This window comes from Scardinius erythrophthalmus (assembly GCF_964197995.2).
Source record: "Scardinius erythrophthalmus genome assembly, chromosome: 22".
Classification (NCBI taxonomy): domain Eukaryota; kingdom Metazoa; phylum Chordata; class Actinopteri; order Cypriniformes; family Leuciscidae; genus Scardinius; species Scardinius erythrophthalmus.
Genome location: NC_138242.1, coordinates 28557947 through 28582334, shown reverse-complemented (window position 1 = coordinate 28582334; position 24388 = coordinate 28557947). Strand labels below are relative to the sequence as shown.

At 34.8% G+C, this 24388-nt stretch overlaps 1 protein-coding gene across 8 annotated transcripts; it reads left to right on the top strand.

The window, feature by feature from the left end:
* Nucleotides 1–1334: 1334 nt before the first annotated feature.
* On the top strand, nucleotides 1335–23117 carry dtna (dystrobrevin, alpha). 8 transcript variants are annotated; one of them, XM_081352913.1, is made up of 23 exons: nucleotides 1335–1538; nucleotides 6067–6134; nucleotides 6978–7058; nucleotides 7225–7438; nucleotides 7878–7963; nucleotides 8722–8876; nucleotides 9677–9782; nucleotides 9904–10070; nucleotides 10991–11250; nucleotides 11391–11474; nucleotides 12073–12141; nucleotides 12813–12905; nucleotides 14632–14719; nucleotides 14943–15031; nucleotides 15113–15226; nucleotides 16425–16521; nucleotides 16693–16713; nucleotides 18645–18831; nucleotides 19859–19948; nucleotides 20041–20113; nucleotides 20220–20325; nucleotides 21384–21420; nucleotides 21515–23117. In XM_081352913.1, the coding sequence occupies exons 2-22, from the start codon at nucleotides 6068–6070 to the stop codon at nucleotides 21399–21401; spliced, it is 2265 nt and encodes a 754-aa protein (XP_081209039.1). In that variant the 5' UTR covers nucleotides 1335–1538; nucleotide 6067; the 3' UTR covers nucleotides 21402–21420; nucleotides 21515–23117. The 8 variants fall into 8 exon arrangements, 7 of the variants coding, with proteins under 7 accessions (XP_081209039.1, XP_081209043.1, XP_081209041.1 ...); XM_081352915.1 differs by lacking the exon at nucleotides 1335–1538 and adding an exon at nucleotides 3784–3898 and having other exon boundaries at nucleotides 10991–11115; XM_081352912.1 differs by lacking the exon at nucleotides 1335–1538 and adding an exon at nucleotides 3784–3898 and having other exon boundaries at nucleotides 14946–15031.
* The last annotated feature ends 1271 nt before the right edge of the window (nucleotides 23118–24388 follow it).

The window sequence follows — 24388 nt, the reverse complement described above, 5'->3', positions numbered from 1 at the left end:
CTTTGATTTTTAAAAGATGTTAATGTGGTAAACATTGGCTCATATATTTGTGTTGTGGCATTAACATGAAGCAAAGCAGCTCTATAACTACAGTCTGCACTAAATAAATACCATTATCTTAAGTTAATTATTAATGAACGCCAGGTTAAAAAAGGGTTAATACTGGTAACAGTTAGTCGCACATCAGCTGACTACAGCAACACAACAGGTTTGACTGTGATTCACGCTCTCAATACTTACATTATTCCACGCTAAACCGCATAACGTTCAGCCGTGAATGATATTTATTTAATTTTTGACCAAGCAAGCGCGATATGATAAATGTTGACACATATCTCAGCTTTGTGTCACGTCGCAACCTGTTATATACTTTGCTTCCAGCCCCCCGCTTCCAACGTGCGCGCGCGGTTACTAGGCAACAGGAAGGCTTTCATTCACCACGGACACAATAGACAAAACTGAGAAAGTGAAGAAAAGCCTTTCAGGGTTGCGAAGGTTTTGATGTTGAATGATAAATACAATCAAGCATTAAATTTATTCCGGGTCTGGGTGATGAAAAGTTTTAGGACACACGCACTGCGCCACACAATAAAATAAAATAAAAATAAAGAAGAAGAAGAAAAATGCAAGAATACAAAGAAATGCTTCAAAAAGTATGGAAATAAAGCTAAAAAAAAAAAAAAAAAAAATGTACACACACATATATGATTAATCGCAATATAACATACACAAGTACATAAAAAAGTTATATTTTATTTTTTGTACTTTTATGTTAGATGCGACACACACACACACACACACACACACACACACACACACACACACACACACACACACACACACACAGAGAGAGAGAGAGAGAGAGAGTATATATATATATATATATACTCCCTCTCTCTGTCTGTGTGTGTGTCGCATCTAACATAAAGTTTGTATATATATGGTTATAAGGGAAATGCCTCTAATTGGCTCAAAAGCAATTAAAAATGAAATAACTTAAAGCAAACAACAGCAAACACTCGTTGTGGTAATAAATGATAACTTTTATAATTGTTCGTCTTTAAAATTCAAATATAGGCTATTATATTACAATACATATATTTGTAAAACATTTGTCCCATAAATTACTTGCTCATAACATTTTGACCAAGCCATTTTTTTTATATATTCTTAAAATCTATAATCGGCTATATTATACAATAAGAAAAAAAAAACGTTTAATTTTTAGTTATGTTTTAACATTTCTGCAGAGCACCGATGGCTGTTCAGTGGAGAGATTCCGCATTACGTCATCGCGAGAGGCGCATTACGTCACATCAAAGAAAATGAGCAGCAGAGAGAGAGAGATAGAGAGAGAGTGAGAGAGAGAGGAGGTCTGAGAACCGCGGCGCTCTGCCGAGTCTAATGCGAGTGAAAACACACTTTTTTATTTATACTCTGAAATCTTCGTCGATAAAGTGCATCGTTTCACCGCAGATGGTCTTCACTGAACGCAGAGGAACAGAACTGAAGCCCGTTTTGGCGATGACAGGCGTTTGGTGAGTAGCAAGTGCACAGAGAGCCAGACGCCTCTCATAGAGCTTCATTGTGAATGCTCCACAGTCCACTACTAGCAGGCATAATGCAGATTCTGCAAGTATGATATTAATAGTGTGTATGTGGAACGTTATGTCCTAAATCAAGCTCTGGCTTCAATCCCCGAGCTATGATGTCTAACTCTGTTTGTTTTTGGTAATATAAGTATTTATAAATTCGGCTTATTATTGCATGCATAATACGTTCATACAATTGTTTACATTTGGTTGAGAATGTTATATAGTGTATGTTGGTTTAGCTACTGTTTTTTCCATCTTACAAATGGCCTATACATTGTTGCCATTTTATATTTTCTGTACTTTAAGTGGAATTTGAATACTAAGATGTTTGGAAAATAGATAGTAGGACATGCACATAAAGTTAATCTGCTTTCATAATTGGTATTTTTTTATTTGCTGTGCTGTATTAAATAGATGTTGCTTTTGAAGTGCACCATTGCATGGACTCATCTATTCATGTGGTTAAAACAAATGGAGATGAATGAGAAGAAGACAGCATCGACAACATTAGAAAGACTTTCCTGTAAACAGCTACATGTAAATCACAGTCTGAAAGGGCTGTGAGACTTTACCCAGAGTGCTGTGCTGCTTCATGGTGGTACCATGACAATCAGAGTAGCATACAGGCAGTTACTGTGTCTGATTGGTGGAAAAATCAGTTAGGTTGAGTAATGGGTCACTTTGCTGCGGATAGAGTTCTCATGGAATCCAATTTGCAGCTTTATGTGTTTTAGATAATGCATAATAATCTTGTGACATTGACTGTGGTGACCACTGGTCAATTGATATAGATTTTAGGACTTCAAGCAACACAAGACAGTACCAAATTTTACATAAATATATACACTGCCCGGCCAAGGAAAAGAGGTCGCTGTTTGGATTAAAATTGAGGAGACTTTACAGAGCGCTTGACTCTTGCATTGCCAATGCAAAAATTGATGCACCTCTTGATGGAAATAAATGTTGTGATGTTTTTTGCTCAAGATCTTGTATTGACAATGCAAGAGTCCAGCACTCTGTAAAGTCTCCTCCAGCACATCCCAAAGACTCTCAATGAATCTAAGGTCTGGACTCAGAGGTCCCGACCATTCTTTCACAATCTGAGCCTGATGAATCTTGACATTGTCATCCTGGAATATGACCATGATGTGTCTTCCTACATGGTTGTTTAAGAAATGAAAAGCTACACACTCCATCAATTAGGGTTAGAAGAACTCTTGCCAAACATATAACATGATAGAAATATAATAATCACTGCAATAATGATCCAATCATAGACTCTTAAGCATTTGCCTATTTAAATCCAAACAGTGATTTTTTATTTTTTTTTGGACCGGACAGTTTGTGTATATATATATATATATATATATATATATATATATATATATATATATGTATATATATATATATATATATTACAATATTCCATTTTAGGCTGCATTGATGTCAGTTTCATATGGGACATGTACTGTTGCAATGTCGTTTCTCAAATAGAGGCATTATGTAGTTTTGGAAAAATGCAGCAACATTAGCTGCTATCAGTTCCTCCCACAGACGGCCTAATGCAAGTAATCTAGTGCTAATTACTCTGTGAAGACACTCCGAACAGCTGCTTCATGTAGAACACGACTTTGTCCTCCAGGTCAGATCTGTACGTATTATATGCCAACCGACTTCAAGGGCGAACAACATCAAAAAGCACAATTTCATGTTGTTCATTCAACCTGCCATACTAAATAAATCACCCCCAGAGAGTGACAAAAAACGGAGTCGGCCTCAAAATGCCTGGATGCCACCGACTGTCCAAAAGGATATTTATAGACCTGGAGATCCCAGAGCCACAATAAAAGGAGAAAGGGAGAGAGCGAGAAATATTAGAAGAGTGACTCTGTGAAATATGGGATCTCTCTAGAAATGTCCCATTAGAGGGCTTGAATTACAGTCCTCTCTAGCAAGCCGTTCTTGCGTAGCCTCGTCATTTTGCCTAATAATTTCACACAGAGTCTTTAAACTGCAAACAACTCCACAGGCCCTTCTTACAGGACCAGGCCTCCCAGTGGAGGGTTAGGGGACGGTACAAACTTGCAACCAGAGCTAGTCCAACAAGAATGTGAGTCTCTCTCATTGGAGGTTAAAGATAGAGAGGCAACACATGCTGGATCCTGACGGGTTCTTGTTTCAGTCGGCTGCCAAGAACTCGAAGGGCCACTTTTCGACCTGACGGAAAGCATTATTAAAACCTTTTGGACTTGTATTGGTCACTCATAAATAAGCAAGAGGAGGACTATGGTGCTGTCTGAAGGGTATCTGGTTTGAATTGTCATGTGTGTTTGTTGTTTGTATAGCAACGGTTTGTTTATATCGTTTCCATTTGGTTTAACGTGATAGATGCAGTGTTGAAACAGTGTACCAAAACACTAAATTACACTTAATTACGCTGAGGCAGCTTGTTTATCTCTGATGTGAGTTCAATAGGGTAGATAAGTGTCACATTACTGATGGATGGATTTTTTTGCAGTGCATTCTGGGTATTTTTCACATCTGCAGGTGAATTTGATAGCGATGGCTGGATGTGTAGTGCTTTGTCCCCGTGTTGTTCTGAACTCTTGGATCTCTGGGATTGTGATTGAACATTCCTTAAAGTTAATTGAGCATTAAAAGCTTTGTGAAGGATGGAGTTTAACTTCTCTAGTAGATCAACCTCATGTTTCCTCTTATGGTTTAATCCAGGTGCTGTTTTAAAGAGAAGGAAAACCCTGATTTTAAAGTTTTCATAGTATTAAAGCATTTTTAATGCATGGCATTTAAGGTTATGATGGTACCAACCAATCTAAGACAGTTTATATCTCACAATTCTGAGAAAATAAGTCAAATTGCGAGTTTACTGTATATACACGCAATTCTAACTTTATAACTCGTAATTGTAAGTTTGAATCTCGCAATTCTGACTTTATAATTTGCAATTGTGTTTAAGTCTCGCAATTCTGACTTTATAACTCGCACTTGTAAGTTTAAATCTCGCAATTCTGACTTTATAACTTGCACGTTTATATCTCGCAATTCTGACTTTATAACTTGCACGTTTATATCTCGCAATTCTGACTTTATAACTTGCAATTGTGTTTATATTTAGCAATTCTGACTTTATATCTCGCATGTTTATATTTTGCAATTCTGACTTTATAACTCGCACTTGTACGTTTAAATCTCGCAATTCTGACTTTATATCTCGCACGTTTATATCTCGCAATTCTGACTTTATAACTTGCAATTGTGTTTATATTTAGCAATTCTGACTTTATAACTCGCAATTGTGTTTATATTTAGCAATTCTGACTTTATAACTCGCAATTGTAAATTTAAATCTTGCAATTCTGACTTTGTAACTCACAATTGTGAATTTAGATCTCGCAATTATGACTTTATAACTCGCAATTGTGAGTTTATATTAAATTCTGACTTTATAACTCGCAATTGTGACTGTGAGTTTATATTTAGCCATTCTGACTTTATAACTTGCAATTGTGTTTAAATCACGCAATTTTGACTTTATAACTGACAATTTCGAGTTTATATCTTGCAGTTCTGAGAAAAGAAGTTAGAATTGCGAGATATAAACTCGCAATTCTGGGGAAAAAAGTCAGTCTTTTTTTCCTTAGAATTTTACTTTATTTTTTAGAAAAAAAGTCAGAACTGTGAGATATAAAATTGCAATTATCTTTTAAATAGTTTCTTCCATACGATACAGCTGTTGTTTGCTCGCAGTAAAAGAAGATGGTATTGTACTGAACGTCACAAGGCAGTGATCTTTTAAATGTTATTTTTAATCAAGGTCACAAGTGGAGTCCAAAACCTCTGTTACAATGTGAATCATGACAAAATGTCTCTATAGAAGAAGCAAGGGAGATAAACACATGAATTACACCAAGGAACATGTCAGCAGTGGGTCACAGGTCTATTCTGGTAGGGTTGCAGACAGAAGGGAAACACAATGCTAAATACAGTACAAATAATGAAATGCAATTAGCAATAATTGTATAGTTAGGATAGCAAAGTAAATAGTCTTATCAACTTTTAAAAAGGAGGAGAAAATGCTTTCCATATCTATTGTTGTTGACGTCAAAGGTTGTGGGTCCGATCAAACTCGCTATTTTCTTGCAAATTCATCTGTAACTTGTCTGAAGCAAGTTGAATTAGGCAGATCTGACATTTATGTAGCACTTCAGTGTCTTGAGTTTATCTTGTTGTGTATTGTTATATAAAGTTTTATTTTATTAGTCTTATTAAATTTGCAGTGGAGTTTTGATAGAGCTCAAAACTATGGAGAGTGTTGTAATACATTATAAATGTTGTTTTACCCATAATAATTGTTAATTCCTCAAAAGGTCTATTTTCAGCCCAGTTTGCCTTCACAGCTGTGGGACGCCTGTCACATTGTCCTTTTGTTTTCTGTATGTGTGATGTTTCGCAGAATGATTGAAGAGTCAGGCCGCAACAGAAGCACCATGGCAGACAGAAGACTACTGTTTGCTGAAATGCGTATGTATTTAACTCATTAAAACATACTCAAGCTAACATGCTCATAATAGGAAATACACTTCTGTTCAAAAGTTTGGGGTTAGTAAGATTTTTTTTAAAGAAATTAGATTAGAAAGGATTCATATTTTTATGAAATTTTCCAAAAGATTTTTATTTTAAATAAATGCTTTATTAATCAAGGAATCATGAAAAAAATATATCACCGTTTCCACAAGAATATTAAACTGTTTTTAACATTGATCATAATAATAAATGTTTCTTGAGCAGCAAATCATCATATTAGAATGATTTCTGAAGGATCATGTGACACTGAAGACTGGAGTAATGATGCTGAAAATTCAGCTTTGATCATATGAATAAATTACATTTTGCAACATATTCAAGTAGAAAATAGCTATTTTAAATTGTAATAACATTTCACAATTTTAACTGTATTTTTTAAATTAAATAAATGCAGTCTTTGTGAGCAGAAGAGACTTCTTTCAAAAACATTGAAAAAATATTACCAACCCCAACTTTTTTATTGATAGTCTACACATGCTCACAGTTCTTCAAATTATCTCCCTTTTGAGAAAAAAAAAACCCATCTTAACCAGCCGAAAGTGGTTAGGTTAGTTGTTCTTCCAACCTAGCCAAGCTATGTTGTCTAGTCTAGTGTGTTTTGCTGGTTTTAGTCAGGTTTTGGACTGTTGACCACCTGCCAAAGCCTCCTAAACACCAGTTTGACTAGGTTGGAAGACCAGCTAGACCGTCTTAAACCGGCTAAGACATCTTAGGCTGATTTAAACTGTATGGTCTGCCATGTAATGTACGTTCAGTAAATGTGATGTGTTCATCTCACAGGTGCACTAGATCTGGACTCCATCAGATTGTCGACATATAGGACAGCATGCAAGCTGAGATTCATTCAGAAGAGGTGCAATTGTAAGTTTGAGGGTGTTTACTGCAAACGATTTTACTGTAATATAACTTTAACAAGTGTTTTTTACACAAACATTCTGATTTCAGCTTTATTTAGTATTCACAGTAGCTTCAGTCTTTGGAAATTATGCAGTTCCAGATTTTGCCATTTGTTTTTTGCTTCTTGCAGTGCATTTGGTGGATATCTGGAATATAATCGAGGTGTTCCGGGAAAACAGACTCAACTCCATGGACCTCAACACAGAGTTCTCAGTGTCAAATTTGCAAGCAATACTGTCCACCATCTTTTACCAGCTGAACAAGCGCTTGCCCACAACCCACCAGATCAATGTAGACCAGTCTATCTCGTTCCTCCTCAACTTCCTGCTAGCGGCCTACGACCTGTAAGAAACCCTGACTCAATCATCTGCAGAGTTGCCTTAAATCGGTCTAGTATGACATTAATTTAAGTATAGAAAGAATAAAATGTATTTGAAGTACATGACACTTCATTGTCTTCCCTTGATCTGACTAGAATTGCTTTATACATCACTTACTTTGCTATGTGACCGTCTAAGACCTGGTTTCACAGACAGGGTTTAGATTAAGCCAGGATTAGGTCTTAGTTTAATTCGGACATTTAAGTAGTTTTTTATAAACATGCCTTAGAAAAAACATCACTGGTGTGCATCTTGAGACTAAACAATGACACTGACTTATTTTTAGATATGCCAGTGCAAGTTGCGTAACAGCTCAAAAATGCATTGTAGTTTGGGACTAGACTTAAGCCTTGTCTGTGAAACCAGGCCTAAATGTGTTAGATGACGACTGTGTCTTTTCTAGGGAAGGTGTGGGAAAGATCTCTGTTTTTGTGGTGAAGATGGCCCTGGCTGCCCTCTGTGGAGGGAAGATTTTGGATAAACTAAGATGTAAGTTTCACTTTGGCTTTGCCTTTGAACTGATGAGTGTTCAATGGTTTGATGCTGATTAATGGACGCTTAAGTGAATGGACAGAATGAATCATTCTATCATCATTTTAAAGGTCAGAGCAGCTGTCGTTACTTGAAAGTCATATTTGAAAGGCATATTTGCCTCTCATGACCATGTCAGTATAGTTGGAAGTGTAACTTTTCGCCTCGTTTCTGGTGATTCATTCCTAGTAATGAAACTTTAGATTACACTAACGTTTAAAAGTTTGGGGTCCTTAATATTTTCTTTAATGTTTTTTAAAGAAGCCCTCAGAAATCATTCTAATATGCTGATTTGCTGCTCAAGATACATTTCTTATTATTATCAATGTTGAAAACTGTTTATAAAATTCTTTGATAAATAGAAAGTTTGGTTACAGTTTTGATTGGGGTCCAATTCTCACTTTTAACTATGACTTTTGTCTCAATAAACTCCTAATTACTGCTTATTAATAGTTAGGAAGGTAGTTGTTATGTTTAGGTATTGGGTAGGATTAGGGATATAGAATATGGTCATGCTGAATAATTTATTAATAAAACACATTAGTATATGCTGATATTTAGATTAAGAACTAAACATTTCTATACATTAAATATGGAAAATTGTTTCCTGCCTGTATCATGCTTTGAGTTATTAAAATCTACCTGGATCTAAATGAACATAGTTTCTTTTAAAAAATGAAATTGATCACTCCTGATGCTTGTCTTTTCTCCTCAAGATGTATTTTCACAGATATCGGACCCAAACGGTATAATGATATACTCACAGTTTGACCAGTTCCTAAGAGAGGTGCTAAAATTGCCCGTGACGGTTTTTGAGGGACCATCTTTTGGGTACACTGAGCAGTCCACGAGAAGCTGCTTTCCACAAGAGGTTTGTGAACATATACTGTTTATATATATATATATACACACACACACACATAAACATATATATATATATACATTCAAGGCATGCTATTACTTATTTAAGCAATCAGACTTACACTATCATTCGGAAGTTTGGGATCAGTTAAATTTTTTTTTAAAGAAATCAATACTTTTATTCAGCAAGGATGACTAAAATTGATTTAAAGTGATAGTAAAGACATTTATAATGTTGTAAATGCTGTTCTTTTGAGCTTTGTATTCATCAAAGAATCCTAATAAAATATTATCTTGGTTTCCACAAAAATATTAATCAGCACATCTGTTTCTTGAGCAGCAAGTCAGCATATTAAAATGATTTCTAAAGGATAATTTGTCATTGAAGACTGGAATGATGCTGAAAATTCAGCTTTGCATCACAAAAATATATCACATTTTAAAATATATTCAAATAGAAAGCAGCTTTTTTAAAGTTTTAATAATATTTCACAATAATACTGTTTTTACTGTATTTCTGATCAAATAAATGCAATCTCAGTGAGGAGACGAGGCTTCTTTCAAAAAGCTTTTAAAAACACACACACTTTTGAATGGTACATTTAATGCACGGCGGACAATAAAACACATTTTTAAAGTAAGCAAGATTTAGCTAGCAAATACATATCAGCGTCCTTGCAATCACCAGCAAGTTTTGCGTGGGCAAGCACCATTCACAATTTCTTCAGAAAATGTAAAAAACATTGTTTTTCACAGTGTGTACATGGTATTTATTGACTCATTTGTTTACTAACCGCTGGCCTTCCACAGAAAAAGGTCTCGCTCAATGTGTTTCTTGACACATTCATGTCGGATCCTCCTCCTCAGTGTCTGGTTTGGTTACCGCTGATGCATCGGCTGGCAAATGTTGAAAACGGTGCGTCATTCTTCATTTTTTTGCAGCAAAACATTTATATATTATAACTTAAATGAATGACAAATATTGTGACTGCGCTTGATTAGTAGTGCTGACTTTATTTTGCCCCTCTCCTCTCTAGTCTTCCATCCTGTGGAGTGCTCCTACTGCCACGGCCAGAGCATGATGGGATTCCGCTACCGGTGCCAACAATGTGATAATTACCAACTTTGCCAAGAGTGTTTCTGGAGGGGCCATGCCTCGGGCAGCCATAGCAACCAGCACCAGATGAAGGAGTACATGTCATGGGTAGGTGAACGGCCTTGTGGGAGCGTGACTGTGAGTAAGTGTCAGTGACGGCCTGAGTCCCGTCATCCAAACAGTCAAATCACTTTATGCCTTTATACCAAATGTCATGACACCAGTCTAAATCTGACTCTGCACAATGAATTCACTTCTTTGGTAGCATTTACATTTTCTTTCTCTTTTTGTTAAGCTGACTAATATGGGTTTTTTCTAATATATTGTAAAAATAAAAAATCCTGTGATCAAAGCTGAATTTTCAGCATCATTACTCCAGTCTTCAGTGTCACATGATCCTTCAGAAATCATTCTAATATAATGATTTGCTGCTCAGGAAACATTTATTATTATTATCAATGTTGAAAACAGTTGTGCTACTTCATATTTTTGAGGAAACCGTGGTACAAATTTTTTTTTTGTGGAGGATTTGCTTTTATTTGTATTTTTAAACAGCATTCATTTGAAATATTAATCTTTTGTAACATTATAAATGTCTTTACTGTTCAATTTAATGCAACCTTTCTGAATAAAAGTATTAATTTCTTAAAAAAGGAAAGTTTTTGAACTTTTGAACGGCTTGTGTACATACAGTACAATCATTTTAATGATGGCAAGGGAAATGTACACAAAATTGCTGAAATGAAACACAAATATTTTACACAATATTTACTCCCCCCAATTTTTTTTTGGAAGTGAGTAAATAATTTGTACGTGACCATTTTCCATCCCGTCCCTGACTAGAATTAAACATGTATGTATATATATATGTAAATAATCTCTCTTATGATATGTCTCTTATGTATTTCTACATTAAACATTTACATTTAAAAAAAAAGAGCAGAGAAAATCCTTTTCATTAAACATTTATATGTATTCTTACAGATATGAATTATTCTGGTTCAATACAGTCCTTTATTTCTCTCCAGAAATCTCCAGCAAAGAAGTTGTCAGACGCTCTCAGTAAATCTCTGAGTTGTGCCTCCAGTCGAGAGCCTCCTTACCCGATGTTCTCCGATACACCCGAGAAACCGCTCAACCTCACTCATGTTGTGTACGTAAACTCACATTTTGCTCAGATGGATACTGTACAATATATTACTGTACAATCAATTTCCCATGAATTGTGCATGCTAACATTTTCCTGCCTTGTGTTTTTCGCTTTTATGCTGAAAAACAGTGACACATGGTAAGTAAAGTGATATAGAGACATATATCCTCATATGTTGTAGGATTTCACAATAATTTGATGGGCATAACTAGATATTTGGCACTACAGTACGGCACGGTTTGGTCGCAACACCTCAGTTATTGTTTTATTTCCTCCAGGCCTCCCAGACCTGTGAACAGTGGGAATGAATACATGCTCTCTCACTCCATGCCTTCCTCAGGAAACCCTTACTCCAGCAAAACGTGAGTATAATACTGGACAGCACAAACTTTCAACAGTCATTTTTTTATGAAATAAAGCTGAAATAAAATAAATGATACATATTGGACACTGAAAGTTAGAAATGTTTCCTTTTCATCCAAATGAAATAAGTGGCAACACTTTACAAAAAGGTCTCATTTGTTAACATTAGTTAATTAATTAAAAAAACTAACAATGAGCAATATATTTTTACAGCATTTATTAGCCTTTGTTAATGATTAACATTAACTAAGATTATTAAATGCTGTAGAAGTATTGTTCGTTTTTAGTTAAACTAATGTAGTTTACTAATGTCAACAAATGGAACCTGTAAAGTGTTACCAATAAGTTGAAGTACTAAATTATATATAATAATAAAATGACCAGCACATAAAAAAATTGCTAAGACTTAAACTAAAATGAAAACTGAAAATATAAAAATAAAAGTCTTTAAAAAAAAATCTAAACACAAATAAACAATGCAATAGTATATCAATTAATTTAAATGATGCTAAAATAACACTGGTTTTTATGCATGTTTGTTTAAGTATACATTGCTCATTAATTTGTTTTATTATATCTCATTTTGGGGGTAAAAAGTGCTCTTGATGAGACAACACAAATGAAGCTGTTTTCCCGGACGACCCCGGATCTTTTAAAAGGGAAAGGGTAAGTTAGCCTGGTTGAAATAATGTTTATATGTCAACTGGTCTAAGTGATTATGAAGATCTTGTAATGACTATCAATGGGCTATCAGGTAGATGCAAATAAAAACAAGGCTGTGAGGGATTGGCATATTTTCAACATTTTGTCAACATTGACATCCCGCACAACCCTATTTAATTTGCATCAAGATAAATAAGACATCAACTCTAACTTAAGTCTTGTTTGCTTTCTGTGTTTTTGGTAACATTTTACAATAAGTTCTCATTAGTTAACGTTAGTTAATGCAGTAACTAACATTATCTAGCAGTGAGCAATACATTTGTTACAGTATTTATTCATTTTAATTGATGTTAGTTAAAAATACAACTGTTCATTGTAAGTTCATTTCATCTCACGTCCATTAAATAATATTAATAGATACTGTACAACTTTTGAATTTAACAATGTATTAGTAAATGTTAAAATGAGTTATGATTAAGTAATATATGCTTTAGAAGAAATAATGGATTTATTTTTCATGTTAATTAATGTGAACAATTGGAACCTCATTGTTTCCGTATTGTAATACATTCAAATAATAAGGATGTTTTTTTTATACTCCACCATTACAACTGCAGAAAGTTGCTTCTTAAAGTCATTGTGACGTCATCTGTGTTTCTGAAACGTTGTTTCAGGGTTCAGTACAGCCTCGATATTGCGGATAGGCTCGCTGACGAGCACATACTTATCGGACTTTATGTGAATCTCCTCCGAAAGGACCGTTCATGGTCAGTGAGAGCTGAGGTTGCTGTGGCACTTTTCTTCCTAATCTGTTTTTATAGCTTAGGTCACCATGTCAATCTGGTAATACGCAGAATTCAAAACAACATTGTTAATGTCAAACTATCATTTGAAGGTCTTTCCACATTTGAAATGTTCCTAATTTAATTCCTGAGTTGTAGAAAGGATCCCAGATGTGGGATGGTGACTGTTCAGGCCACAATTCTGTCTTATGTTTGCAGCTTGCTAACTGGCTAGGCTTTTGTTGTGTTTAAGCAGTGTTTTACTCTGTGTTGATCATATTACATTTCACTGCCATAGAGCACAACAGTCCAGAGGTACAAATGCCCTTCCTTTTCACCACAGAGAGATTGACCTTTAGCACTAATGAATCATTATTTTAGTAGAGAACTACCATGAGCTAGCAATATGCTTCTATAGAGTGTGATTTCCAAAATCATGATTAATCACTGAATTCCCAGTGAAGAACTACAATACCCATAAGCCTACACTATCCATAATCCACCAATTCCAGAAGCTTCTGGTGTCGTGGGAACAGGAATCAATAGCTCAATAGAGAATGCACACTCATATGAAACATAGTGAATGACATAATCGAGTCTCATAGGTTATTTAGCAATAAACTATGTAATACAAGTTGTATAAATGCACAATTATATTGTTTTATACATATAATCATTGATTTATAATCTATAGATTTATACTTTACTATTTCAATCATGTCGTTTGAAATGCTTTATATAGCTTTCCTGTATCTCAAACATTAGATAAAGATTACGGATAAAATGCAGTACCTAGTTAAAGATAAAATGCAATGTCACTTTGGATAAAATGATCAAAAAGCAAAACTGAAAAAGACAAAATGTCCTTAAGGACACACAGGTGTTAAATTAATCCATCCCAAACTCTAAATTGACCCTTTCATTTTCATGACAAACATTTTTTTGACCTAATTGTAAACTTCTAATTTGATTAATGATGAATATATGAATTGGTTTGAATGTGTAAGTGGATCTTTTTTTTTTTTCGTGTGTGTATTTTGTGTAGAAGTACAGTATGTGTTATTTTTGGGGAGATTTGTGCATCTATTTGGGATGCAAAAACAGAAAATACTACTTTAGTCTTGGCCACTAGTCTTTAAACAGGTGTGTTTTTCTATCTGAAGTAAAGGCTGATTTGCTCAAGGACATGATTATTCCAGTCCATAGGAACCTATACCTTTGGCTACAGTATATTGCGCATTATTTATATATATACTGTATATCCTCATTAAGCAACACCCTTAGCTAGGACTGTGTTTTCCCAGCAAAGATGTCTAATATGGAGATTATCCTTGCATTTGCTCCTAACTTTGCAGTGTTTTTTTGGGGAAACTGCGGCTCTATGGTCTTCATGCTTTGCTTAGATCCTAAAATGTGCTGGCAATGCTATTTTATTCTGCCGTTAGGGTATTATTGGTGACTTATTTCACTAAATATGTTCTTTTGATTTATAAAACCTATTTTTATAAATTTTGCAAGAGCTTTCTTGTGATTTTCAATATGAAAATATTTAGCAAAACAGAAAATGTATGTGTGTATGCGAAGTTAATTATTATAAACTAACTTTGCATAGGCTACTAATTGCTATAGTAATGTTGCAGTAAATGCTTTTGTGATTCTGAACTAGTAATTGTAAAGATGACTGAGCTTTGTTCCTTTCCTTGATTGATAGTTTCCAAGAGAGCAGTAATAACCAAGATGATGAGCACTGCCTCATTGCCCGTTACGCCTCCCGATTGGCTGCTGATGGAGCTGCAGCGGTGAGACGGCCAATCAAAATAACGATAAGATGTTATGGACAATGGTAGTGTTTGGAAAACCAGTTTGGAAACAACCATTATATTTGCAATTACACTTGCAATTATTTGTGCAATTAAGCTTATGGCAGAGAAATGACACACTTCATCTTTAACCATAATGGAAATATGTAAATAAATGAATGTAAACAACTCTGTTTAACTATAACCTGACTATTGTTCACAGAAGGCCAGAGTCCCAGCAGACATCTCTCTCTGTCTAGACACCAATAAACAGCAACGGCAACTTATCGCAGAGCTAGAGAACAAGAACAAGTGAGAATGAGACTGTTTATTATGGTATTGCACAGTGATCTGAATTTGCATTCTTAAAGTTAATAAATGGTGTATTTTCAGGGAGATTTTGCAAGAGATACAACGCCTGAGACAACAACATGAAGAAGCTTCCCAGCCTCCATTAGACAAAAACCAACAAAACCCAATGTTACTGGCTGAACTGAGACTGCTCAGGTAAGAACACACACACAGAGCGTACAGCCGTTAATCAGTCCTGAAACCTGATCGGATGTGGTGAACAGCAGATGCTGATGGTTACGAGATAGACTGCATTGAAAGTAAGTGTAACCTGATCATGGCTCCTCTCATGAACGAGTACTTTAAAAGCAATTTGCAACACTGAGACTCCTTCCTGTTTGTAGACATCACCAAGGCAGATTTGAATGGTGAACTGAGTCAAGCGTGCATATTTAAATAAGCTCTAGTCCTTCAATTTAGACACTTTACTGTGGTTTTACTCCAGTAACATTAATTGCAGTAACACGATATTTTGGTGCAAAAGTTCTAGATTCATACTAAATGTTCCGTTAGGGAAGTGAGAGAAACTGCTTGTTTTGTTGGACAGGTTTGGTTTCTAAATTTGTTTTTATTATTTTCATAATGAACACCATAGTTAAATTGATGTAAAATCGATTTTACATATAATTGAAACCTACTGCAAATACCACAGTTAAGAACATGGTGCCCAGGGACGGTAACTATGGTAAATAAATAATATATTTTCTTTATTTTTAGCATCCGTTACAAATGTTTTTGGGTAAATTCTCTAAACACTTTGTTATTATGCATCTTATTCATAAACCACCCATAAAAGCCGTTCACACCAAGAACGATAACTTTAAAGATAACGATAACTATATTAGCGTCCACACCTGCTGACTATATCGTTCTGTTTATTTTAAGCGCGCTGTCGCTTTAAATGCTCAAGCTCTTTAAAGCAGGATGGATTCTGATTGGCTGTCAATCATTCATCAACTGGAAAAAATTGCTTTGAAAAAGTGATTCCAACTACAGTATATTGTTTCTCTGTACAATTATCGTTATAGTTGTGGTGTGGACTCTGCTATTATTTTACATTTAGAAAGATTTTTTGAGGTATATCTTTATCGTTATCATTATATTTATCATACTTGGTGTGATTGGGTGTTTAACCAGGCACTACATGGCACTACACCATGCAAATTGTGTTCAGCACAGATTTTTTTGGGGGGGTGTTTACGAAATATGCATAATGTATTTAGTGAATGTACTGGTAAACAGCACAAAGAGCATATGCAAATAATCAACACTCTCAGGCTGTTTATTATTGCACAATTAATTTTGTGTTAATGTCAAAGTTCTATCGATAACCTTGTGGCTTTCTTTGTCTCAGGCAGAGGAAGGAGGAGTTGGAGCAGAGGATGTCGGCTCTTCAGGATAGCCGTCGAGAACTTATGGTCCAACTAGAACATCTCATGCTTCTGTTAAAGGTAGAAAAGGTCTCTCACACACACACACACACACACACACACACACACACACACACACACACACACACACACACACATAAACAAATGATGATTTCACAATTTTAAGAAGTTATATTTAGAATGTGGAGGTGCAGAAATCCCTGTTAATGAGCTGAACTGCTCCATCTACAGGAAGAAGAGCTAAAAAGAGCTGTAAGTCTCAGAGCCCCAGTAACAAAACTGTGTATTAATATACTGGTAGCACTTTATTTTACAGTTCCCCATGTACATACATGCTATGTACTTGCAATAAATGGGTAATAACTAGGTACTAACCCTGAACCAACCCCTAAACACAACTTAAACCCATGTAGTTAGCTTATATTAGCCAGTACTTTCTTAGGTAAGTACACTGTAAAATAAAGTGCAACTAATATACTTCATCTGACTTGAGATTAAATGTATGATGTGCGTTTGTTCTCCCTAATATTAAACTGTAATAAGAAATGTGTTGTGTTGGTTGTGTCTTTGGCATCTGGAACTTACTTTTGTTCATTAGCATATAGCACAAATCAGAGTTAACGCTTGCTGTTATTCAGACTGACTACATTCCAGCATGTCCATCACATACTCTAAATCTTCTTTGTATGATTTTGAACAAACTTCTAACCCTATAATAATAATAATAATAAACTTTCATGTTTAACTCAAAGTCCCTTATTGTTGTTTGTGCTATAGACATGAATTATTAGCTAAACAACTTGCAAAAAATCCCATATAGGGACCTGAGATTTGGGTTTTTGCTCTTTTGACCATCAGTAACACACACTGTAACTATGGGTTTTGTCAGTCTTTTGACTCACTAAATCATTTGCTGTTGCTCTTACAAAATGTCTGTTATTTGAAATAAGTTGCTGATCATTATTTAATTTACAAATAATTAACTTTAAAATTAATGTATTTTATGATATGTTTTTGACACACATTCAGACACTATGGGCACCTAATTTTGCAGTGTTTTTATGATTAATTCAGTGTTATTTTAGAATTATACTTATGCTGTTATAGTATGTATTAATATTTTAATTAGCTTTATTTATTTATTTATTTATTTATTTTTCATTTGAATTTATTTTAGATTTTAATAGGTTTATGTGCTTTGTCATTTAAAAAAAATCGATTTAGCTTTAATTTAGCTTAAATTTACATTTATTTATATTTTAGTTTTAGTCATTGTAATACTTCAACTTCAACTTTTTTTATTTCAGTTAGTTGCCAAGGTAACATTTCTAATTTGTGTTTTAATTTTTTTAATTAAGTATTTTTATCTAATATTTAACCTTTATGTTAATTAACAAAAACAGGGTTTCGGCGGGTCTTAAAAGGTTTTAAAAAATGAATCAGAGCAAGAAAGTCTTAAATTCATAGTCATGGCATGAAATGTTGCATGCACTGCAAAATTTTGTCCTGTTTTGCCATCCAAATATCTAAACATCTTTAAATACATGTTTGATGCAAATGTGAAGTCTTGAAAGATATACAGTATGTCAATGAGTTATGAAAACTTTCTGAGACCATTGGCAGATATTTGTTCTTGTTTAATCATAAGCTTACTTCATTTTGATAAATTTAACAGAAAACAAGACTTCATATTTTATATCATTTTGCATCTCCAGCAAATGCATCTTGATTTAAGAATCTTTGTACATTTGCACTGAAAAACAAGACAGAGAGACTGAGGAAAAACTTTGCTTTTTTGCAGTGTGATCAGAAGGTACAGTAAACGTTATTTCCATATTCTAGTGATTAAAAGCAGAAAGATTCAAGCTACTTTTTTTGTAAAATGAATGAAAACATAATGGATATCTGTTGGAAGTTGTATTTTCAAACTCTAAAAGTGTTGCTAAAACAAATCATTGTTTCTCCCTAGACATTTACATTTAGAGAACATATTGACATTATTAAATTTATTCCTTTAATTTGATTTACTTGGTCTTTAAAAAGTCTTAAATTTACCTTCATAAAACCTGCAGAAACCCTGCAAAAGGATTTTAACTGTTTAAGTTTTTGTTCAAAGTAACAAAACTGGATTAAGCAGTTTTGATTTTTATCTTACAATCATATAATCTCCTTTTGTTCCCTAGAACCAAGGCCCTGGCCCCTCCCCTCGCTCCTCCCCCAGCCACACGATCAACATCCAATCAGTATCCAGCAATACCACACCCATCCCCATGCCTGTCCAATCAACATCCGGCAATACCACACCCAGTCAGACGCCTCAGGACTCGCTGATGGGACTGGGAGGAGAGGTGCAGCAGGCCTTCGCTCTGGGTAACCAACATGTTCCTCTTGCATTTGAAAACGGTTTCAGCCAATTAAAACCAAGAGATACTGCAGATCAGGGTTGCCAGGTTTGCGTAACAAAACCAGCCCAGTTGCTTTTCAAAACCTGCCCAGTCATGGCAGTTCTGGGAAGGTTCCCTGGTAAAAATCGCATTCCAGGGAGGGGGGTCGTAAAAAGTGAGTTCCCGGTTGGGATGGGGGTGTCGATAAACCCGCAGCAACGGTATAAAAGCAGCCCAATTCTGCTGACTTGGCAACACTGCGGCAGATTGACATTACAGAAATATCCTAGGTTAAAAACATAATTTAAAAAGAGTTAAATGAATAATGCAGCAAAAAAAATGTTGATTATTTGATCTGTGAAGTTGTCTAAATCATTTTGGAGTTATAGTGCTTTTCTAGATTCCATGTAAACAGCTTTACTAGATCATATTGAACCCCAAATCTTCCTGTAAACCAGTGTTTCTTAACCGGGGGGCTCAGCAAACTTTTAAGGGGGCCTAAAATTATTACAAATTAGACCAAACAAACATTAAAATAAGCCAAAACATCTAGAACAAGATATTTCTATTTTTTTATTTTTTCTTTAATTAATAAAGAATTAATTTTAATCTTGGAAAATCGGGAAAAATGAGGGAAGTCTTTAAAAACGTAGACCTGGAAAAGTCATGCAAGTTAATAAAACCATAAAAGTCCATGGCCATTTTGATAATGAATATTATTCAAATGAATATAACATTTTTTTAAAAATTGGAAAAAAAAAATCTTATCCCCAGTGAATTATGACCAACTGGAAAGGTTATGTGACCTTTGAATGTTGTTGTTGAGTCGAAAAAGGCTGAGAAGTACTGCTTTAAACTAAGTTAAATGGACTTACCTATAAATCAAAACTGTACCGTGCAATATATTAAGTAATATTACATTAATATTCAATTATTAAATATCAACTAATAAATACTAATATTAATATAACTATAAATATTTAATATTAAAAAATGTGATTTCTTTTTTGAAGGCTCCAGAAGGAATTTAAGAAACGATCTCCTGGTAGCTGCAGACTCCATAACCAACACAATGTCTTCATTGGTGAAAGAACTTAACTCGGGTAATATTGAATGATCCTGATCAATCTCATGCCCACCAATGATAGCATAAGTTATTCACTGATGTTCAAACTTTGCCTATGATGATGTTTAGAGGCTGGGAGTGAAACAGACCTCACGTTCTCAACGTCAGACGTTCTCCACGCACGGAGCGCTTCAAGATCAGGGTAACAACATGTTGCTAAATCACCTGCTGTTTTCACCTGCTGAAGTGTGTGATCACGTGTTGTGCAGATCTCCTGGGCATTTCTCACTGTGTTTCTCCTCTCATAGGGCAGCGGGTAAGATGGAGCCTGGGGAATTCTATGGACATGATCTGGAAAAGCAGCTGAACAGAAGCCTGAAGATGGAGGAACGACTCAGACACACACAGGAGCAGGTGAGACAGTTGAACACACGCAGGAATGCAGCAGTTAGATCAGCAGAGAAGATTGCATGTGAAATGTTGGAATATGCAAATTGTCATCCATGCCAAATGACTGAACCAACCGTCATCAGTTCCCATTTTACCCTTATATTTATAATCTTTGCATTAATATGCTGTTAGTCACAGAAAAGAATAAGATCAGAGAATACTGAAAATGTGTTACGGTTTCCACAAAAATATTATGCAGCAAAAAAATGATTTTGAAGGATCATGTGACACTGATGCTGGAAATTCAGCTTTGATCACAGGAATAAATTACATTTTGCAACACATTCAAATAGAAACCGGCTATTTTAAATTGTAATAATATTTCACTATTTTACTGTATTTTTGATTAAATAAATGCATTTGTTAGCAGAAGAGACTTCTTTTAAAATCTTACTGACCCCTAACATTTAAATGATAGTGTTATTTGGCAGCATTCATTTTGCCTTAAATTAAATAATAATACATGGATGCGACAAGTGGTTTATATTTAAAATAACCCCAACAAAAGATAAATAACGTCTCATATGTTTCTGTATTCACATCAATATTGTTATCTGCCCCAAAGCCATTTTTAAGTATCAAACTTTTGGATGGATATTCTGGGAAATATGCCAACGGTGTGTCATGAGTACGCTGCATCATTTTTCAAATTTGATTTCTTTTTAATTGCTATAGAAATGAGATGAAATAGAAATGAAAAATCCATTAAAGCAAATGGATATTTCATTGTAATGAACATATCCCCAGGCTGCTTCCCCGACACCTGTTCTTGAGGGCCGAGATGATGTTCATTTTAACCGCATCTGTACGAGTTTTGCATGCAACGAAAAAAGTTCGAAAAACGGCACTGCTATTTCTCCTCCTATAAAAGTTGAATGTATTGCAAAGTTTCGATCAAATGAGGTCGAAATATTAATGCTCCTTCCATGCAGGTCAAGATATTCCGATCATTTTATCGTGGTACGGAAAGCCTCGGCTCAATTCTGTGAGTTTTAAACTTTCCTCAATGCTGTTTTTTCCAGGTGACCTTACAAGAATAGCTGCGTTTAATAAGCAATGGTGAGTATTCGTCAGCAGCGATGTGACAGATGCAATACAACAGTGTCTGATGGTTCAAACCAAGGCTTTTCCTTTGTCTCTTCTGTCCTCACAGGGAGATGGAGCGACTCTGAAGCACTGTGCAACCAGACCTGAGCTGGGACATACAACTCTTCTGAAAAGCATCAACTCGCAACAATACTGTGGTACACAACCCAATCTATAAATATAGAAATATATTTTTAGAATCGACAAAATGTTTTAAGACAATACTGTGAACTGACTTTGGAAATTTCAAATAATGGAACTGTCTACAACACCACCAGTGCCATAAATCCAATGATTACGAGATTATTTCATTTACTTGGTGTTAATGTGTTCAAGTTTGATTTGTTTTCGTGTGTATCTGTTCAGAACTTGTACTGTATTTATATATCTGTTAGGAATCTCTACTGAAGCTGCTATCTTTACAAACAACATCTTTTATTGTACATTAACTGCAGAATACCCTGACCTGATGGTCTTTTAAAGCTTATAAAATATTAGGATATTGTTGTAGCTTCAGTTTCTCTTTGAGAGTGGAATAATTTGAGACTTGCAAATACACTGCCTTAGCTGATCAGACTTAGTTTACTTTAATAGGTGGGTAGGTATGTGTACTTTGTTGCAATTTATTCATTTTTAAAGACATACATTTTTATTAATAAGAATAGTACAGAAACAGATGAATCTCATGAATAGTCACGTTTATCTTTAGAATCCCCAAAATAAAAGTGTAATGTGTTTTGCATGAAGAAAATGAAACCTATTTTTAGGACCATTTATATTTCTGAAATTGTGATATTATTTTCAGTGTGTAATACAATGCTTTTATTTAAATCAGCCTAAATTTAAGGTAGTAGTAACATGTATATATACTTTACAGTTTTAGCCATATGATTACATATTTCATACTAAATAATACATTTCTTAACATTCTTGAATTGCAACAATAATTTGGCAGTAAAACATGTTTATCTCTACTTCAACATGTACATAAGGTTGCATATTTGCATTGCGAAAAAAACCTTACTGGTTCTATAATATAGAATTCATTTTTTTATGCAAAATATATGTGGTTTTTATGCTTTCTTTAAAAAAATAAAATAAAAATCCTTTGGATTTTAGAGGCAAATATGACCAAGGCATGTTTTTGACAGGTTTCATGAGATTCATGCAAAACTTTGTACCTCTGGATTCAAAGGAAAATATTATTTGACTCCAAAGGGAATATTTACCATGCTTTATTATTTAATTTGCAAAAAACAATGAAATGCAGACATTTTGAGACAAACACACGCGACAGCATCTGACACTACTGAATGTGCTGTTATGTTGTTCAAGGACCGACAAGATGCCTTTTTACAAAAGCATATTTTGGTGTAAGATATATTGATCTAGAACATAATCATCATGCTTGGATTGATTTGGTTGGTGAATATGAATTCCTTGTAAAGATGTCCACTAGATTGGTTTGGCTTTGACCATCTCCAGACTCTTTCATTGGTGTTTTTTCTTTGCCACTGTCACACTTCAGCAGTCACATTGATCTCATTGTATACTTCAGACAAGCAGTTATATGCCACAACACAAACAGCATTCGCGCCCTGCCGCCAGCCGTTGCACTTTTCAGTTATTTTGCATGGTACTAAATAAAAATATTATGTTGTACAAATATCTTCAAGTGTCCACAAGTTATGGTATTTTATGTCATTTTGGCTATCAGTTCGTTAAAACTGATCCTTCATTTCAAATAATTTTGCACAAAATGCTGTTCTAACTTTGTGAATTGTAATATGTTTATGCAATATACACAACAGCCACTAGATGTCCTTGTTGAGCAATTAGATATTTTTTCCAAGAAGACAACAAATATCACATTAAAGGGATAGTTCGTCCAAAAATGAAAATTCTGTCATTAATTACTCGCCCTCCTATCGTTCCAAACTCGTAAGACTTTCGTTCATCTTCGAAACACAAATGAAGATCTTTTTGATGAAATCTGAGAGCTTTCTGTCCCTCCATTGACAGTCTACGCAACTACCACTTTGACGCTTCAAAAAGTTCATAAAGAGATCGTAAAATAAATCCATATGAATCGAGCAGTTTAGTCCAAATTTTCTGAAGACACTTGATCGCTTTATATGATGAACAGATTGAATTTAGGCTTTCATTCACATATAAACATTCATCAACTCACACATCAGTTGTGGTAAACGAAAGGTCAAGCATGTTCGCTTGACGCGCGAGAACCAATGAGGTTCATTCTCGTGTAACGCATCACGTTTGAGCTTCAGCAAGAACCAATGAGGTTTGTTTTTGGTGAACCATCCCTTTAAGAATAAATAAACCAAATGAACTAAACATCTATTAATCAAATTGGATTAATGCTGTTAAAGATAAAACTTTTTTTTTTCTTCCCCAAAACGAATTCAATCAAGACGCTTTTGGATTATCAATGAATGAATGAGACACCTAAATTTACATGTAAATAAAAATATAGTAATGGCCAACTATTAAAGTGACTTCCTAATTGGCTTATTAACTCGCCATATGCAATTTGATTTACTACATGCTATAACTACACAGTGACTATAATGCCATGTGTTTTACGTCTTGTAAATATTAGTTTATTAGACTGTCTGCTCCCCATTATTCAGGAACCTTACAATGAAACAAAGACTCTAAATTTAGCCTTTTATCTATCATCCAAACATGTTTCCCGTCGTGATAAATGAACGCATCCCTCATTTCCCTTGAGGCATAAAAACATCAGGAAATCACCATTCCTTATTCAACGAGCAGCGCACTGCGTTCCTATTGGCCGTGAAAGACAACATCCGTTGCTTCCGTCAACCAATCATTTGAACAAAGGGAGGAGCCAATGAGAAAAACAACGGCTATTCATCTATCAACCAATCAGCGGGAAGTTGAAGGGCCATCCGCCAAT

Coding starts and splice junctions, on each gene's coding strand:
- dtna (XM_081352911.1), top strand. Junction 7,059..7,224: donor CATTCAGAAGAGGTGCAATT/GTAAGTTTGAGG, acceptor TGCTTCTTGCAG/TGCATTTGGTGGATATCTGG. Junction 19,949..20,040: donor GGTGAAAGAACTTAACTCGG/GTAATATTGAAT, acceptor GATGATGTTTAG/AGGCTGGGAGTGAAACAGAC.